At 44.0% G+C, this 20,736-nt stretch overlaps 1 protein-coding gene across 4 annotated transcripts in view; it reads right to left on the reverse strand.

Moving 5' to 3' along the window:
• Positions 1 to 4,489: 4,489 nt before the first annotated feature.
• Positions 4,490 to 20,736, reverse strand: part of LOC131572924 (ras association domain-containing protein 8) — a 73,007-nt gene continuing 56,760 nt past the window's right edge. For all 4 annotated transcript variants that reach the window (XM_058826374.1, XM_058826375.1, XM_058826376.1 and 1 more), the window contains 3 exons: positions 11,888 to 12,777; positions 9,793 to 9,937; positions 4,490 to 8,709 (listed from right to left, as the gene is read on the reverse strand). In XM_058826374.1, the coding sequence (XP_058682357.1) occupies positions 8,588 to 8,709; positions 9,793 to 9,937; positions 11,888 to 12,777 (1,157 nt within the window). In that variant the 3' untranslated portion in view covers positions 4,490 to 8,587. The remainder of the gene's footprint in view (positions 8,710 to 9,792; positions 9,938 to 11,887; positions 12,778 to 20,736) is intronic.

Genomic DNA, 20,736 nt, shown 5'->3' on the forward strand with positions numbered 1-20,736 from the left:
CAAAAGGATTTAGGCTGCCTCTGGTAATAGCAGCACTTTGCAAAAAGAGCAAAAGTTGAAATGAAGTTTTATTCCTTTACTTGCTTTCCGTTTTTACCCCTTTAGAAAAAGAAATCTACTTAAACTAAACAAGAATTAACCTTCAGAAATGCCCAGCTCCCCTCAGCACACCTGCATCTTGCTCTTACTGCAAGGTAAAGCTAACTCTGAGTGACTTCTTGGTAGGATATAAAAATACATTTCATGCTGCAGTATCTGGATGGCACAGCCAAGTTCAGGACCACGTTGTGCTCAGTACTATTTGCCAAACAAATAGGAATCGAGATGCTGTTCCTCACGAGGCCTGCTGTATACATCGACAAAGTCAAAGGGGATGAGGCAGTATTATCTCAGGCTTACAGCTGGGGACTCTAGTCCACAGGGATTATAGTAGCTTGCCCAAGGTCACACACAGGAAATCTGTGCCAGAGCTGGGAAATGAAACAAGAGCTTCCAAGGCACAGGACAGTATCTGACATGGAATGTTTCAACCCACATCTGTACAGGTTTCAGACAGCTTCCAGGCCTGCTCAGAAACTGCAGGAATGACATCATTTGTGCATCAGTTACACTGACATTGTGCATAAGACACATCTCTTTGTAAGTATTACTGCGTCCTTTCTGAAAGAACACATTTAAAGTTGGAATGTTGGGTGTCTTACGCGATTCCCTATCACGTGCTGTGCATTCCTAGAAAACCTGCTTCCCCCATAGCAGTGCATGGCTGTTGCATGTTCTGCTGCCCTCTCGTGTGGGCCTGCTGGGAACTGCAGCGTTGGCACAGTCGAGGAGACCTGATTATCTGCTTCCTGCCTCTGGCGTAATCTTTCATCCCAGCCCTACAGCTAATGGACATTGTTGCCTTTTTAATTTGCACTGTCACTGTCTCCTCCACGCTCATTTTGTGTGTGACATAAGCGATGTGACAATGGAGAATCCCGGTCAGAGTCTTGGCAGCCACGCCTCAGGTCTGCCAGGTCAAGGAAACACTTAAGACAACTTTGTAGCAACAAAATGTTGTCAAAGGTCAGCTGGCACTCTGGGGTTTCCCTTCAGTGTGCCAGGAGGGCCAGTTCCACCTCATCGATCAAAGTTCACCTCAGGCTGATTGGGACTGCTAAAGCCAAATCATCTGTTCTGGGCACATAACATTTCGTCAACAGCAGTTTGATACACACAATAAAAGATGTGACAGGTAGTAATTTAGGAGAAGCTCCACAAGCAACCACGAAGAAATTCCAGTTATTTCCCACTTAAAGGCTGGCCTGAATTTCATTTTAGCAATAGCTCCTGATGGTACTTCTGTGATACCATGTGACTGGCTCCAAAGCTACATGATTCACTTTCCATCACACCAGCACTGGAAGGGACTTCAGGGCAAATACGAATCAGGTTAAAGGTGTTTTACTTAGTCTAAATCTTACTCCCTTCCATCCATCATCCTTCCCCCCCCCCCCCCCCTTTTTTTTTTTTCCTTCTTCTTTTTGTTGTTGTTTCTGTTTTAACCAGAAGCCCTCCTTGTAAAAATACCCAGGCAGGTAATTACTGGCACTAATTTGTGTTGCATTGGATAAGGTGGGGTTTTAAGCACACTTTCCACAAGCCCAGCTGAAGCTCTTCTGAATGTTTTTTCTTTGAACTTTCGTTCATTAAAAATAAACATAGAAAACCTTTCTTCCCTACAACTTGACCCAAGATTGAATATTAGATATTTTATGCTATGTTTTCCAACTAAGTCTTCTAATTACCAACTATCTTCCTCCTTCTGCAGAGGAGTAGAACAAGACAAAGCATGTAGCTGAAACAATAAGCAGTCTGGTGTAGTGGTATTTCACCTCTATCAGCTTCCAGATGTCTGAACAGAAGTGTGATGACACTGTGATGACACTCTCTCACTCTTCCAGAGATCCCTGCAGCCTTTTCACACCCATTCAGATCCAAAAAGCCTCTAGAAATCAAACTTCAGATTCCATGGGGGTGAAGCTCCAGGGCTGCCTGTGTGGCAGCAAGGAGGGAGGAACACACACAGCCACCAGAAGTGGCATAAGGACACTGTCAGTGCCCGAGTTGCTCAGACAAGCGGTGAGGTTGCTCAGGGAAGTTTATCAGCTCTGATTGCATCAGCTCCTTGTTGCACTAGCAAATGCCGAAGAGGCTCCTTTCCAGTCAGCCCTGGACAGCACACAGAGCTCACTGCAAAGGATGGGGGAAAAGAAGTACACAGCATACTGTGTACTGTATGCTGGAAAAAGGGAGCAAAATAGACCAATTGAGATTGTCTCCACCCAGTATTTCTGGAGAAAGTTAATGATGAAGCAATGTCTGACACAGAAAGTACTCATTAACATTAGCTACAATATCAAAGGTAGCAAATACATAATTTTCGAGCAAGGCAATTAATGGGGACCACTGTTCATTGTGCCCTACTTCAGACACCAGACATTTTAGTTGAAATAATCATTAAAAATTTGGGTTATAAAGGAATACTACCTAGCTGACACAGGCATGACAGGCAGAAGAATTCAGGCTTCTGAACAAAATGGATCATTGATCTCGACTGGTTTTGCAACTTATTAGTGGTCCAGTTACACTGAGCTAGTTAGTGCTGCAGCAGCCACATACAAATACACCACTTCATTCTTTAAAGGCAAAGCAAAAGATCAGAACCATCAGCTGTAGCCCTGTCTCTGCTGAGCACACTGGGAAACCTTACTTACCACAAAAGCCAGCCAGCTAACTGGCACAGGAGCAGGAAAGGGCATCTTTCGGAGCACAGGGCCTCCACAACTTCCACAGCCCTGACAACAACAGTGCCATGTGCTAGGGCTTCAGTGGAGTTCATGGCATTGTCCTATTGCCAGTCAACAGTGCCACTACTGTTAGCTCACTTCTCCTCACATCTAATGAGATTAGGCTCCTGTTAGCTTAGGAAAATCCATTTGTTGGGATATTAGGCTAAGGACTGCATTTGGATGGCTTAAATCACAGGTCTCCAGCTGTATCAAGTTCCCAGCCTTGATTAGCTCAAATGATCTCGAGCAAGCTTCACACTCTGTCTGGTCTCAGCACAGTACCTACACCTGAATCTGGCCTAAAAGGCCTTCTGCTTCTCCTTCAAAGATTAATTTCTTTCTGCTCCCTGAAGCATCAGGGCACCCTGCATTTGTTGTGGGAAGAAACTGTACATTCAGCTTCTCTCCCTGATCACCTCCAAGTGAACCTCTGCCTCTTTGCTTTAAGTTACACTTGCCCTGAGTCACTGACCAATTCTGTCATTTCAGGGTTACTGTTAATTTTAATAACAGTTCCTCAGCTGAAAACAAGCTCCTCTTCCCTCCTGCAGTGCCTGGGCTTGATCTGATTGAGATTACAGCACATTTACAGTAAAGGAACTCTTGTCTGCCATAGAGGCCCCACACCAACTAGCTGTGTGTCCCACACCTCAAAGAAATTGTCATTTAGGAGAGTGCCTGTGGCCTAATGCTGGACATAGGGCTATTTCTGGAATTGTTTCAGCTGGACAGAGCAACTTTGGCCTTAGCCCTGCCTTCAGGCCCAGTGTTCTGTGACAGAGTTGCAACAACTCCGTTGTGAGACATGCGCGACACGAACGGTGCAATCCCAGTGAACCATGAACTGTAAAGACCCAAAGTTTCAGAGGGGAATTTATTGTATGGGAGCATCTCCAATATTTTTTGTCAACCATTCATGAGAATAATAAAAAATAGAAGCTTTTTAAATGACAAAAAATATAGTTACATATAATACAGATTTTCATCTTGCATTGAAGCGGAGCAGTAATAAAACGCTCACTCATGTTTTCACAGTTTGTGTTGCTTCTCTAGGTTAAAGCATCAGCAACTCAAATGTTCCAATCAGAACCCCTAGTTAGCAGTTTCATGGGATGACGGTGAGGGTGAATGCTCTCAGCATTCTGACACACTTCCCAAGTACAGCAGGCACATTTTCAGAACTACTAAAATTCTCAGAGGTACCAGCTACACTTGAAGCATCCTTGCTGCAACTGAAAGGGTTTTGAATCAGAACATTTTTAGGTCCCAGTCAGAAACACATCTGTGGAACTCTCAAGAATGTCCTTAAATCCAATGTGGTTCAAAGGGCTCTGAGTTGATCCTTTGTGACCCCCCTGTTCTGCCCTCACAAGCTCCACACATGGGCACAAAGCTCTAACCGGTACTTGGTCACATGTGTAAAGTGCTTGCAAGAGATTTAACATTCTTCAGCACTCCACTTAGAGACCTAAAGGCATTCACTGCATGCCTACATTGGTATTGACTACACACACTTAGACCCAGCTCCCCAGTATTATTGCAGTAATTCCTTGCTGGTATAACAGCTCATAGACCAAGCTTCATTTATTTAGTTTTCTACAAACATAGGATAAAAAAACCCCACCTGAAGAGAGCTAGAACAGCTTTCAATCAGTCACTATGTTGGCATTGAAAGCTTTATTTTGAAAACTTTAAGCAGCAATACTGAATAAATAGACAGAATGATTGTTTTGTCATCTCCATACAAGTGATGGCCTTCATCCAAAACATTAAAATACTGTAGCAAACATAATAAACATGCACATTTCAATGTTCTAAAAAAAAACAAAAAACAAACAAAAAACAACAAAACAAACAAAAAAAATGAGGTGTAATATAAAAGTAACACTTCAACACTTTTTTTTTAATACAGTACAGACCATTAGAGACTATTTTCTGGAAAAAAAAATCTGAATACAGTTTTGTTATTTACATGTATCATTAAGGCCCAATTCACTCAAGTTAATGCACATCAGGAATTTATATGCTTCAAGGTAACTCACTAAAAATTACAAGATCGATGTTCCTTTGATCATATGATCCCAGTTCACTAAAATAATGCAATACTCTTCATGCTAAAAACAAGGCAATTGCTGCCCCAAGAGGAGATTTTTATTTCACTGAAGGATCTTCTTCCCTATTACCTCATATGTTTGCATATTGCTAATGCTAGTAGTGGTAGTTCTCTTCTTCAAGAACTTCCTCCAAACTTGCCAAGATTTTAGAAAAGCAAGCAATCTCAAAGCTAAAATACCATTTCCAGAAACAATTCAGGCACTTGGGAACCTAAGTCCCACTGAAAGAAACTGGGAGCTGACTTGTCAGAGTGGGACTTGGTTTCTCCCTTGCTCATGCATTCAGTTCACCTTAGCCTTAACCTACTGGCTTTTCAGATGGTCACCCCCCTCTTTTCCCCTAACAACATAGCATCTCCAGCAAAAATAAACTGTATCCTCATGGATGAGAGAGGTAACACAGTTAATTTCCATTAGTAATAAATTACAGGAGTTCTCCATATAAATTCCCTGTGCACTGGAAAATAGTGCTTGTGTATTCAACTATATAACGCAAGCAAAAAACCCCATTTTTATCATGCTGCCCAATAAATAATATGGCACTTGTTAAAATTAGTAAGTGTAGCTTCCTTTCTGCTAATGCCCCAGGAGGTTTGGAACACTTCTGAAAATGGACTTTTTGTACAGTTGTAAAGAAAGAGTGAGTTTCTGCAGTTGATCAGAAGCAAAATTCTAAATGCTGTAGTGTGAGGAATTTTTCTAACTGTTACACATGAGTCAATTCACATTTAATGCAAGGGCATGCCATTTCTTTTTGGTTTATTTACAGAGAGGGTGAAAATGCTACGGAACTTCAGCCTGGGTGAAATTCAATAAGCAAGAGGAGTATGGTGGGGGCAGGGGAATTTGTCAGTGTCTCACAACTGGCAGGTCTGGATACCAAAGCCTCTCCTTGGCCACAGGAGTGGCTGAAGCTGCCAATGTTTTTCAGATCACCTTGACATGTGCCAAAGCCCTGGCAAGGAGGGACCACTCAAGGGGTGCTGCAGTGGTCACTCCTGAGCCAGCTCCAGGCTGGCCCCTGTGTCCAACAGCTGCTGCAGTCAGCAGGTGCTACTTTATTACTCAAAAGGCAAATTCTTCCCTTGATTCTATGACAAAGCTGTAATTCAAGCCCTCCAAAGCTGCTCTTACTCTTCCTTTTAATCCTTTTCCTCCTCCTCCTTCTGTCTTACAGAATAACCTGGCAGAGAAAGAGAGCCCAAACTGACATCTGTGGGAGATGGACCAGTCAGAATATGACAAAATCATTAGCTGGGGTAAATATGCTGATCTCCCTTAAAAATACTTCATCTCAGGACAAGACTTTTTCCCCCCACCCCGATGCAGCATAATTTGGGCCAGACTTTGCAAGGTGCTGAGTGCCTCAGTTCTCTAACATCAAGAGGTGCTGAAGATGCAAGATATCCACTGGAGAGGGCCATTTAATTTCTGTAAATTGAACCCAGAATGTAAGGCATATATGCTCAAGTACCTTGGACAGATATTGTCCCCAAACTATGTATATTTTACACTTTTTATATATATATATATATACACATTCTTTCTTTTTTTTTTTTTAATACAAAGTTATGGGCACAGTAAACGTGAGCACAGAATTGTGATAAACTAACAGTAAAATGGGTGAGCACTGCAAAGGTTCCTCAGGCAGGAATATCTCATTTTCCAGTTTGCTCACAAGGGAAGATGAAAAAAAAATGGCCTGATAAGTTAAACAGTAAAAATTCAGAGTCCATTTGGAAAGGTCCTTTATATATTCACAGCCTTATCTGTTGCTGTTAATCTAAATACAGCAGCATTTTTAGAATATATGGTGCCATTAATAAGTGGAAAGGAAAAAAAAAATGCATTAAACACTCAAGAATCCTTCATCTTCTGCTATATCTTTTAAAACTTCCATTTGTCAGGAAGCTCCTTTTTTAGAAAAAGAGACTTAAATTAACATTTATCTGCACATCAGTGAATCAACACAAGAGGATGCTAGGAGTATTTCTCTATGGCTAAAAGCTTGGAGTTTCCTAGTAGTGGTAAAATCCTGATCCTGCCAAGGAGGACATCAGGAGCGCAAGTCTTCAGCACTGCGGTGGGGGCACAGTGTCCCCCTTCATTCCCCAGGCATCTCCAAGGCGGGAATGATGCTGTGAGTTGCTGTTAGAACAGGAAATCTAAACTAAGGAAGGCCCATCCCTTCCCTAACTCATCCATGAGGTCAGCCCCCAGCGCTTACAATGTGTTCCACTGATGCCAGTCCCTTTCTCCACAAACCTGGTGTCCCCTGCAGCATTCTCACTTCAAGGCCTGCAACGAATGAGCAATTTGGGAGTGGATACTTTCTGCAGGGAACCCTTTTTGTCTAATTCTTTCTTAGCTTTGATTGCATTAGAGCAACATCAAGATGTGATAATGTTCTCTTTTCATATGTTTTGTGAAAAATGGCCACCAAATGTGTCAATATTCTGCTTGGAAGCTTTACATTCTGTAAGTGACTGTCTTTCAAAGGGACCAAATGTCTCCACCAGGGAGCTGAATGAAATCCTGGCCTCACTCCTATCAATAAGAACTGCTATGAACTTCATAGGACTCTGCCAGGATTCTTCACTTCACAAAACTTGAGTGGATTCTGGAAGGTTGGAAGTGGATACTTATTTGTGTTGTGTCTTTCTTCCCCTCCAACAGCAAGATTTGTAACAAAACAACAACACTGTAATGGCTAGTGAAAAAAATGAAGTACAAAATCACACACAGTGAAAGCCTCCTACTCTCTTTTGGTAAGATATATGAAGACAACTTCTTACATTGTTCTTTTCTCAAAAGGCATATACAATGTGGCAAAATATTTCAAATATACATTCTATATAATAAAATATCATCTAACTAGTGCATCCTCAATCATATGCTGGAAATATTTTTACCAAGCCAAGGTTTAAAATCCATAAATCTTTTGAACACTAGGTGCTTCATTCAAGGCAGATACAATAGCAAGTAAATCCCATAAGCTCACTTTTCAAGCCTTAAAAGGTAGCAATGGATGGAACATGACATATGATGACCCACGACAGAAATGAACAAAGTTAGTGGTGAGAAACCACTGCAATGGTTCAGCACCCCTCAGAACTCTGCATTGCAGGTTGCTGTACTTGATCAGATGGGGAATGTTGGTACACACAAATTAAAGTCACCTCGTCAGACTGATACACAGCCATACGTGATAATTCACAAGTTAAAAATAAAAATATAAAAGGTCAACATTCACAGGTCCATTGACTAAAGGGAATAAATTAAACCTCATAAGTTGCATACACAGTTTCCTTCACTCTCAGTCTTCCATTTATGCCTATACAAGGAACAATACTTTCCCAAACACTTCTGAAGTGGCAAAAACAATGAAGGTTTTTGCACTCAAGCTGTGTTGACAGCAAGGTCATCCTTGCCAGTTATGAACTGAGACAGTTCCTGTCTCTTTAGCATCAGTGCACAGGGTATGGCTCCAAGTAGTGTTGGAGGAAGAAGAAAAAATCACACGGTGGTGTAACAAAAAAACAAAACAAGACAAACTTCTTCCATTCATCATTGGCAGAATAAAATAAAGTGTATCTTGTCCAGGGTACCTTGCTAGGTCCTCTCTAGAAGAGGTATGTACTGTCATACATAAATGCCCTCCGGGTTAAAACCAGATGACAGGGGGTTCTGTAGGATCCGAAGGTTACTGGGGAGCTGCCTTGATGAGCCGGGGCGCTTCAGTGACCCAGATTGAAAGGTTGGCTCTGCATGAGAAAAAGGCAATTAGAAAAGTCACCAGCAGGGGTGCACCTCTCCTCCTACAAAAAACTAATTCCACCTGTAACAAACTACTGAAGTGCCTGAATAGGAAGTGAGAAGATCTAAGGTGCACACTTCCTACTTATTTCAAAACAGAACAAAACCCACACAGAAGAATTACCCTCCCATGAGAAACACGTACACAGCCACAGACACACACTTATATGGTGATGTGCAGGAAGAGCTTGAACCTGTAACATAACTCAAAGCTTCAGCTTCCTGTCCACTTAATGTTCATCATACAAGTGCTGCATTTGTAGGCTGGGTTGTCTTTTCTTCTCTCCCCACCCCCTTGCCCTCCCCATGCCTTTTGGTTTTAAAGTTTTCTGAGCAGAGGGACAGACCCAGCACAGGAGAATGCCAAAACAAAGAACCCCTTGGAAGCAGAGTGCTGGAAAAAGCACACGACCATGCTGGTGCCGCAGCTGTGACACGCATTCAAACCGCTCCGTGGTTCTGCCCAGGGAATTCTGAATGCAGATGTGGGCACGTGCAGGCTGCACTGATCTCACTGGGGGCAAAGTCAATTCGCACCCGCCGTAACAGCCATCTGTGCAGGGCTTCTGCATAGCTGGCAGCCCAGCTGGATTGGCTCCTATTCCCGTGTGGCTGCTGTCTGGGATTTCTTGGGATCCAGACACATTCCTTTTTCCGCTTTGACAACCTCCCCACCAGAAGAAGAAGAACCCAGATGAACAGCAATGTCAGAGGTACAATCACGTTCTGTGCTGGCAGCCAGCCATGGCGGCCGCTCTTGAAAGCTGCAGGCTTAATGCATTGCTGATGGGACAAACGCATGCCCTGGCACAGTGGGAGAGAAGTTCTCCACATGCTGCTCTTTATTTAGAGCCTGCTAAACCCTTGGAATGAAAAGACGGATTCAACAATGCGGCTCTCATAGTGTTTTACTATGCCTTCGCTAAGGGAGCATTCACTTTGCTAGGAGTGCCAGCATTAAGCGTCAGTAAAGGCACTGCCCGCCCCTTCTCCCTCCTTCCCTCCCTCCGAAAGCATTCCGAGGGCTGCACCTCTCTCGAGCTCCACATGTGGGGCCTCCACCTCCATGGGGTCTGCCGGCAGCACCGTCACCTTGGTTCCGGTTTGCTGGATGAACTGCTGCAGGTTCACCTGGCGCAGCTCCTTGGTCAGTTGCTCCAGTTCTTGTTCCCTGTCCTGCCAGGAAACAGAAAACATCTGCTGAGTAAATAAAGCTGCAGCATTTCATGACCATATTGACAGCTGGGCAACTAATGCTTCTCCTTTTGATGAGAAAGCAAATTCAAGAATTTAAAGGTATTTTAATCTTGTATTTTATAAAGTGAGTCAACACTCACTAGCACTTACTAGAATCACAGAAGCAATTAGATGGAAAAGACCTCTGAGATCATGAAGTCCAACCCATGGCCCTAATTGGGCTTTTCTTAATGTATTTTATTTTTATATTGCTTCTTGGATGACTAGCAGCTGTTTCTCATACCACCTGAAAAAAACTTTGGCACATCAGCATATAAAGATAATAGTGTGAATGCTGAAAAAATAATCAACTGGGCAGGAGCAGTCTGGCACCAAGTCTTACTTCTTCCTGAAGTGTCCAGCATGGCTTAGACAGCTCATTTAATTCTTCTGATCTTAAAAGGAGTAAAATTATTTTCTCTTCTTATTATTTGTATTTTCTATTTAAACTTTTTTGGCCAGAACTTTCTCATTCTGCAAGGGTTTTGAGCAATGAAGCCAAAGCCTGGCTGGTTCCCCACCCCTTCACAGCACAGATGATCATTTAGGATCTTTCTATGCACTTCTGTCACAATATGCAAAACTTACAGCTCTGCTAGATTACAACAGTCTTGGACTATTATTATTCCCACACACAGAGATTGAGCCGCTTTAGCAGATATCTTTAACTTTAGGTACACAATAAAATATTTGTCTATTTCCTCCCCTGCAAAGCTCCATAATGCAGAGCTCAGTTTATTTTCTTGTGGACTTCCAGATTTGCGCACCTTTAGGCTTAGAACAAGATTGGAAGATCTGAATTGAATGGGAACTTTCCCAAGAAAACCTAGACTACTAAAAAAAACCAAGCCAGAAATATTTTGAACTCCATCATAGCCTCAGTAAATGTGACTGAGGATAGATAAAGCACACAAAGAAGACTTGAACCTTTCCATCAGTGCAAATCCTTAAGCACAGCATGTCTGGAAACTTAGCCTAGATAAACATGGCCAAAACTGCTTACAGTTTTCATCCATTTTGCTTTGAATTAAAAGATCGCTTTTTTCCCCCTCATCATCTCGTAAAGAAAGCTCATACTGACATAGTTCTAAGGCAGGAGTAAGGATACAAAATCCTCTTACATATTCACAGTGGAATCACCTTAATGCCACTGCAGCACTGCAGAATATACTAACTGTGAACCCTGGGAATCAGCAAGAACTACAACTCCAACCACAAACAGCGTGGTGCCTTAGGACTATCTTATGAGGCACATAAAAATCTCAGGAGCGCCAATCTTTCCTGCACCTCATCCAGCCAGCAGCTGGAGTTCCTTTATTCCTTCATGCTCTATCAAGTTCCAAGTTATATCATTAACTTTAGCAAGGAAACAGGGACTGGACTCTCTTTAGACACATGTGCCACAAATGCCTGAGGTGTAGAGAAAATAAAATCCTGAGCATCAGCGAATCAGCCAGGAAAAGAGGGATGCTGTTCTTTAAAACCAAAGCCCTATAAGGTTGTGCGTACTTTACTTTTAGCTCTGTACCTTTCCAGGTGCTGCTTTTGGACTGTTGTTTGTAATTCATCTCTTTTGGTGGCAGACAAACCTATCAAAGATCATAAGTTTATCCCCAGAAAAGGCTACGATGGTGCAAATTACTGCTTTTCTTCTCAGACAGTTTAAATGAGCAAGTTTAAACACAGGTGAAATAAAAACTTGTCTGCTCTTCAAAAAAAAAACCCACAAACTGAAACGCATTTTGAAAATGAAAGCAACACTTTCCCCCTTTTACCCTGATTCACTTTGGAAACTTTCTTGTGTTTTCTTTCATGGGCTTCAGATTTGTGTAAGAAAAATTTGTCACAGTCTTTGACTGTCTCTAGCTATGGATAAAAAGACAGTCTTACCTGTAATCGCTTGGTAGCTTGGCCCAAAGACCTTTCTACCGCTTTAATGCCATTTTCCAATCTCAGGCTTTGCTGGCCCTGAATATCAATTTCTCCCTTCACCTTCTCGATCTTTTCCTTGACCTCTTCTTCATTTACTTGGGACTCTTGAACTTCCCGCTGTAGCTTCTCTGCTTCAAGGCCACTCTCCATGTTGTGGATCTGAGACACATAGTCCTTGAGCTTGCTCTCACACTCCAGGATCCTCTGCCTCATCTCCTGTAGCTGCTCCGTCAGCTGCTTTTCATTCTCCTGTTCGATCTGCAGCTCGTTTTCCCAGAACTCTTCCTCTTCAATCTCCACTTCATTCCGTTTGATCTTCTGCTCCAGTTTGAGGATTTCTTCTTCCAGGCTGGCGTTGTACTTTTGCTCCCAGTAGCGGATCTCGGCTTCGTTGGACTCCAGCTGCTTCTCGATACACTGAAGCTTCTCCGTCTGGAGGTGGATCAGTTTCTTCAACTCGTCCGCTGTTGTTTTACAGTTGTTGAGCACCTTTTGCTTGAACTCAGATTCCTTGCTCTTCCCGAAGATGTCCATCAGCCCCTTGGCGCCACCGGTGAAGGTGAGGGATTTCCTTTTCGGCTCCCTCCTCTTCATGGCCTTGTCCCCGGGTGGCCTCAGCTTGGCCAGGGGCGGCAAGCTCTGCCGGTACAGAGTCCTCTCGGGGATGCGCGCCACACTGTCCGACGTGGGCCGCTCGCTCAGGGAGGGTCCGGTGCGCCGCAGGATCAGCTGCACGTCGCTGGCGTACTGTCCCCACTTGTTGAGGGACACGATGGGGTTCTCGTGCGGCGCCAGGTGCCGCTCCGTGTCCCGCCACTTCTCGATCAGCGTGTAGCGCCCGGTGCGCCCTGCAAAGGAGCACAGCGTCAGCGCGGCCGCGGGGGGGCGCCACCGCGCCGCGCTCCGCCCGTGAGGGACGGCACCGGGACACGGTGGGACACGGTGGGACACGGTGGGACACGGTGGGACACGGTGGGACACGGTGGGACACGGTGGGACACGGTGGGACACGGTGGGACACGGTGGGACACGGTGGGACACGGTGGGACACGGTGGGACGGGACCCTCCCGCCCCCCACAGGCTGTTTCAGAGCACCTGCCCGTGTTGCGGCAGACGCTGCCTCACGGTGCCCGCACATCACCGAGTTCGCCTCCAAACCCCCTCTGCGCAGGGCGGGAGCGGCAGCAGTGAAGGATTGACACCGTGAGAACCGGTAGAACTGCGCAACCCCGGGGCTGCCGCCAGGCTCGGAGGAACAGATTCATGGAATCACACAACGGTTTGTGCTGGAAAGGACCAAAAGATCATCCAGTTCCAGCCCCCTGCCATGGGCAGGGCCACCTGCCACTATCCCAGCTTGCTCAGAGCCTCATCCAGCCTGGCCTTGGATACTACCAGGGATCCAGGGGCAGCCACAGCTTCTCTGGGCAACCTGTGCCAGGGCCTCAGCACCCTCACAGGGAAGAATAAAGCAAGTGACCCAGCAGTGTTGGTAACCACCACATAAATACACCCAATGCAAACCTCTAGACCAAGAAAACAAGGAGTCCCACATCTTTCATACAGCCATGTACAAATGTCAAATGTGGAGGCAGTGTGTTTGCTGTTAAACTTTCATCAATCAGAGGCAGCTGTTAATGACTGACAGAGCCTCAGTCCCGTGTTCGTGCCCTCAGACGCTGATCCAGCCTGGGCCACAGCCTGTGGTGCCCGTGGCAGTGCTGCTGATGTGACAAACCTTCACTGAGGAGAGCAGCAGAGGCTGCCTAAACTGCAAACAAGCAATCGGGGTCCCTCCACAATCTTGTTATCTGTGACAGCAGCTCCCAAATCCCCACTGGGGCAACTCAGCCCTCAGGAAGAAGCTCAAGTCCTCTCCTCTAAGTGTTGAAAGTTTTTCTGAGTGCTCTATTGACAATACTACTTAGGTTCATGGCTTCATTTGTGTTCTTATCAAACACACTTCAATTCAGCTCAGCAGTCTTCCTCCTTCAATGCCCCTTATGGGATATTTTTCTAAGCACTCAGACTATTCTGAAATAAAGCATTCTCCCATTCCAGAAGAGCTTCCCCTATTAAAGTAACCTCACTTAAAAGCTACAACATTATTTACAAAAAAGATGGGAAAGATCAACTGCTTTTAAAGCATTTGATGCCAATGAATTTCTGAACGGCTCCACAATTGCCATTAACCTTAAAAACATCATTAGCTACTTTAATGCATTACCCACATTCATTTTCATGAGGAATGATCATTCAAGTTATTTATTCCAGCACATAAAAGCCTGAAATATCTGTCATATATGCAACTACAGAAGGGAAGAGTTGGAAGAAATGTAGTTATCAGTGGTAATGCATTCAGTGTGTTCCCTTACCTTGTACTACCTGCCAAATCCTCACATTTTTCTCAAAAGGACAAAAACATCCTAATCTCAGGCTGGAGATCTGTGACCTCCAGTCGTAACACTCACATGAACTCCTCACTTCAGATTTACAGGAAACAAGCTGCGCTGTGGTGATTAATGCACTGTGCACCCCTCTAGAATCAGACACTGCCTTCTGAAGAGCTTCCAGAGCTACAACTACTGTGTTGGAAATGTTCCTCTGCTCTCACTTTCTCACAATTAGCTCCCAAAGCAAAGAATAAGAACAAAAATTGTCTGCAGAGGCACCACCTAGAGAACAGGTGGTTTTGGCTCATCCCAGAGGAATTGGTTGGCATAGTCATAGACCAAAATGTCCACATTCACTTCCAAGTTAGGAGTGAGGGCTGAAAGATTTAGCTGATGGAAGTCAGCAAAACAAGGCAGGCAGCATGAGAACAGCAATCCACCACCCCGAATGCCATATAAATTAATTACTCTGGGGGTAGAGACTGGGGAAAAAAAAGAGGGAAAAAACCCCCAAACCTATTAGCATACTAACATGCTTGGCGAACACTCTCAGAAAGATATTTAAGGCTTATTTTAATAAAGTTCTTTAAAATCAAGTTTATAAAGGTTTATGGTATAAAGTGAGAGATTTTTGCTAATTCACAATATTGCAAATTGATCCATGAAGACTTGTAGTTTGTAGTAGGCATTGGTATTGTTACAGGAAAAATAAACCTACTACTGTTTGCCATAGCATATGAACAATAAAAGAAGAAAAATCAAATAAAAACATACCCCAGGACAAAAACTGCACTTCACTGCTCTGTTTTGTTCATCTTAGAAGTTTCCAGCTTGTAATCGTGGTTGTGCTACTAAAGTTCATGTTGTGTCAGAAACAGTCAAGTTCAAAGAAGTCCTGAAATTGTAAACTGAAGTAGGTACCAATAGGGGAGCGAGCAGAGTGCAGTTTCTATTCACTCTGCTATTAAATTCATTACTTAAAAGAAATGTAACAGGAGACAAAAGGAAAAAAAGGAAAATAAAAAAGAGGGGGGAAGAGAATAAAGCTCTAACAACCTTGACCAAAAGTAAATTAGAGAATTAAGCACAGACTTGCCAAGAACTATTTTCATCTTAGCTTAGGATTCCAAATCAACACGCAGCCCTAAATAATGAACTCGGCACTCAAGTTCCACATAAAAGAAAGTGTTTTGTAGAAGTAATACTTGCACAGTTCAACAACCACACCTGGGGCTCAGGACTGCTCTAAAACAAAGCTGTTCTCTTCCGAGATCATTGCCCAGGCCTAGTGCTCAGCCTGTGCATGACGCAGATTAACAATACCAAGACAACCACAACTGTGATGTTTGCCTGCATTAGAGGGGATTAATTCACAAATGAAAGGGTGAATGAGTTTATTCAGAACTAATGACAGAGTATTTCAGAACACAGGCGTCCCTGTAGCAAACTGCTGGTTTTGATGTGCAGCCACCACTGACAGGGAGAAAGCAGCTTGCCCGGGTTGTTGATGAGGAGCAGTTTGACACCTGCATGCTGCTTCTTGCCCTGTGTGTTGTCACAAGCTTCTAAACACAAAAAGCACCTGGCAGAACTCAGTCCACCTTCATTCATGCCATCTTATTATTACTTCAAAAACTAAGTTACATTCGCATTCAGGTTATGGCCACGTATCAGCAATGTATGGCATTCCTTAAATCGCAGTGTGTTTCTCCCAGCTGAGTATTATATTGAATCCCACATAGAATTTTGCAGTATCTCCAGGGAAGGTTCAGTGACCAGTTCAGCAGTGAATACCCCTAAAACTTCTGAAATAAAACTCTTCTTTAACTGCAACTAGAACATATTGGACTACAAAGCCTGGTATTGATAGGAATGGTAGAGAAAACCATCCAGACAGGCAAAAAAAGCACAAGCAATTCTACGTTCTTCAGTTTCCTCTTCAGAAAACAGGGATTCAAGGGCTGGAGAAAGCACAGAACTTCCACACTGTATTTCAGGTCCAGCTACTTCATGGGCAGCAGGGGAAAGGCAGTTCTGCCTCACTCTGCTGAGCCCCCGCTGCAGGGCTGCATCCAGCCCTGGGCCCAGCACAGGAAGGACAGGGAGCTGCTGCAGCCAGGCCAGAGCAGGGACACCAAGGGCATCAGAGGGATGGAGCAGCTCTGCTGGGAGGAAAGGCTGAGGGAACAATTGGGATTGTTCAGCCTGGGGAAGAGAAGGCTTTGGGGTGACCTCATTGTGGCCTTGCAGTGCCTGAAGGGAAGCCACAGGAAAGATGGAGAGAGACTCTTGACAAGGGCCTGGAGTGACAGGACAAGAGGCAATGGCTTCACAGTGACACAGAGCAGGTTTAGATTGGATATGAGGAAGAAATTGTTCCCTCTGAGGGGGGTGAGGCCCTGGCCCAGGTTGCCCAGAGAAGCTCTGGCTGCCCCATCCCTGGCAGTGTCCAAGGCAGATGGGGCTCTGAACAAGCTGGGATAGTGGCAGGTGTCCCTGCCCATGGCAGGTGATTGGAATGGGATGATCTTTAGGGTCTTTTATATTTCATGCCATTCTATGATTCTGTGATTACTACATGGTCCCCAGAATGGGGACCCTACATGTACCATATGGTATTACCATCTTAAAACAATCACCAAGAAGTTGTATCTGTTTTGAAGACAGCAAATGACAAGCAGGTAATAACAGAAGCAGATACATATTTACATCCCTAAAGCACACTGTAGCTGCACAAAGGGCAGAGTCAAGGTTAACAGGTTAAGTTTCCACCTGCAGCTCCCTAAGCATACAAACTTATCACAGGTTCTATTAATACAGGAACACCTCCAAAAGAGTAATTTCTTTCAAAATTGAGAGACATCAAAAAAGGAAATATATATGGACTCCAGAATGCTGATGTTCTGACAACTTGCAAATAGCTGTCATGAGTGGTTTGAACCTGGATTTCTTGTGACGTTAAATGGCAAAATGCACTCAGTGTCCTAGATCTGGCTCTGCTGCACAGCCAAACACAAGCTCTGGACCCAAGTGCCCAGGCTATGTGCCCAACCACTGTTGTCTTAGCTTGGGATTGATGTAATTTGCTAATTTAAACACAGATTCCATCACAATGAACAGTGATTAAACTAATGAAATATAGGTACTAGGTAATGAACATTTTTTTAGACTCTCAAGAGGCAGATTTTTAAGTTATACTCCATGAAGGTAATAGGACAACATTACTCACTTTAAGCTCCTCTATATGCTTTAATATTTGCAGCTGACACAGTAGACAGAGCAACCACTTCTGCTGCCAAAAGTGAAAATGAAACTCCAAAGGAAAGAAGCAGTAGCAACACTCTTGGCAGTGAGAGGTCATCAATTCCCTTTTTCAGGACAGAAATGATTCATCCCATTACTCCCACCCAAATGTCTATCATCCTCTACAAGCAAAGCATTTCAGGCACTACTTTTTTTTTTTTTTGCTATGCAGGTAGTATTATATACACACCATGAAAAAATGTACCTGTGCCTTATCATTCCCACCAGGCTACAAACGTTTAGGCCAAGCACCAAGCAAGATGCATCTTTCCATTAAGTGTCTCCCATGCTTCAGAGCCAGGACCAACAGCAGTGAGTCAGTGCAAGCAGGTGACTCATTGCCCTGGTCTCACATTTCTGGGAAAAGTGGTGGGAGGAGCACTCTTAAACAGGAGGGTACCTCTCCTTCTCTAGAAAAGGGGTTGGGGTGGGCAGGAGCAGGTCTTTGTCACCAGAGGTGATAAGAATAATTTAGGCTGGAAAAGACCTCCAAAATCAATTGAGCCCAAGGTGTGTCCGATACCCACTTCACCACCCATCCCAGAGCACTGAGTGCCACATCCAGTCATTCCCTGGACACTTCCAGAGACAGGGAATCCAAACCTCCATGAGCAGCTCCTTCCAATGCTTAGCAACCTTTTCCATGAAGAAATCCCTGTTGATGTCCAGCCTGAACCTTCCCTGGCACAGCTTGAGGCCATTCCCTCTTGTCCTGTTCCTTGTTCCCTGGGAGCAGACCCCAACTTCCTCTGGCTGTACCCTCCTGTCAGGGAGTTGTGCAGAGCCAAAAAGGTCCCCCCTGAGCCTCCTTTTCTCCAGGCTGAGTCCCCCAGCTCCTTCAGCCACTCCTCACAGGATTTGCTCTCAAACCCTTCAATGGAGCCTTGCTCCCAGTTTCTCCTCTTTCCCTGAGACCACCAGGACACACTCAGTGCCAGGAAAGTTCTCTGTCAGGCGCGTTCCTAGCTCCCATTTTCCCCAGGGGTCCCATCACCTCTGCTGCACAGCAGCTGTGCTAAGGGCCTGCCCTGCAAGGTGGCACTCTGGGGAAAAAAAAAAATAAGGTAAGAAAAGAAAATCTGCACCTAGGACAGTTTTAAGACAGCCACACTAAAAGGGAATTTGCACTAGTCTCAGTCTTGAGCTGAATCTGAACGAGCACCTCAGACTTATCACAGTGCATAATAAGAATAAACACACTGTGACCTGCCTGCACTCAGCTCTCCATGGAGGTAAAGCCAGACCTGCCAACACTCAGCTCAAGCCAAACCCAGACTGCCCAGAGCACTGAAAAATGCACACCCTCCACAACATGGATACAGCTTCCTGACCCACTTGGTTTCCCAGAGACAGCCTTCCAGCCCTAGGCTGTCTTCCTTAACAAGGCAGTGCAAAGAAAAAGTAACTGCATGTGGGTAAAAATCTTCTAAGAACTCTTAATATGTGGAACACGTGGGTGAAAATGCTCTGCCTTACCAAATGGACAACAGCATTAACTCCTGTATCTTTTACAGCACTGACAGGAAGGTAATTGCTGGCAATTATAATCAACTCAGGATGATTTGAACTCAGTATCTTTGAAGTATGAAGCTGACATTTCATTCATTATGTGATACTTAAGTTAACATCCATAGCAATTTAAAAAAAAAGTAATTCTGGCTACCTGAGAGCTCATTAAATACCCAAGATTAAGAGAAAAAAAAACAACAAACCTTCAAAATAGAGGTTAGAGTTCACATTACTCAGATTTCTTAACTCATGCTATATTTTGCAACCACAGGTATGAAATACCAAAGAAAATAAAGAGTGAGAGGAGTCCAGTCCTAGGAAGAAATACCCACAGAGACTCCATTGAAGGTCTGCTGAGTTCTCCAGGCACAGCCATCTCTTCCTGCCTTTACCAGAACTGAAGCCATAGTTCATTACTGTTATCTTGCTCTCAAAAAGAGAGTATGCAGGAGTTTATCACAACCTGACAGAACAAAGCTCTCAGTCATCACTTCATACTTTCAAGTGCCTTTTTTCCAAACTCCCTGAGGTACCACACCTATTTTAGAGCTGTGTTCTAAATAGGTGAAACAATGTGGAAGTTTGGCTGAGGTCACACAGCAACATGTGGCAAAACACATCCAGCAGTCCAGGTCCCTCTTGGTGGGGTTACTGTTACTAAATTTCTGAACCAGAAAGTTTATATGATCACATCATAGGATCACCACAAAGCACAGATTTCTTGTACTTATTATCCCTCTTAAATTCACTGTTTCATTTGAGAATGAAATCTTGGGGTTGAAAAAACAAAAGTTCTAAGCAGATCCTTAGCAGAGACAACTCTTACTACCCCCAGCTTGCTCAGAGCCCCATCCAGCCTGGCCTTGGACATTTCCAGGGATCCAGGGGCAGCCACAGCTTCTCTGGGCAGCCTGTGCCAGGGCCTCAGCACCCTCACAGGGAACAATTTCTTCCTCATATCCCATCTAAACCTCCCCTTTGTCAGTGTGAAGTCATTCCCCCTTGTCCTGTCACTATACGGTTTTATAAAAGAAGTGGTTTGATCTTCCCAGATACAACTCTTGGTTGAGCCTTCAAATGCTCTAACACATGTGAGACAGCACTGACATTTTGATAAATACACTCCATTTATCTTTGAGGAAAAATACTCAATTGGAATTAAAAAAAAAAAATCTAATGGCTGCATTTGTTTAATTTTAAAAAGAGACAGCTGTACTTCTTGTTCAGTGAAGTGACACTCATATTCTCCAGCCAGAAGCACCAAAATCCACAGCACTATTTAAAGCAAGTCTGCCAATTCAATTATTTGCCACAGAAAATTGCAGGGAGGAGGGCAGAAGGTTTCTTCTGGTAAGAAATTCAAGCTTCATGTCTCTAGACTGAAGTATTCTCTTTCTAGGAAACAAACATATCATTCTGAGTAGAGGAGATGTGTTCTAGGCTTCAGGGGTAAAAGAAATCACAACAAATGCAATAAAAATTGTCATGGGGCTGGAAGTGGGAAAGCAGCACTTCTGAAGGAACAGGACAAGTGTACTTGTGACTGCACTATTTGTCACCACATTCCTTTGGTGATTTTTTATTTTTCATGTTTGAATGGA

The sequence above is a fragment of the Poecile atricapillus genome, chromosome Z (genome assembly GCF_030490865.1).
Source record: "Poecile atricapillus isolate bPoeAtr1 chromosome Z, bPoeAtr1.hap1, whole genome shotgun sequence".
In the NCBI taxonomy this organism is placed as follows: Eukaryota; Metazoa; Chordata; class Aves; order Passeriformes; family Paridae; genus Poecile; species Poecile atricapillus.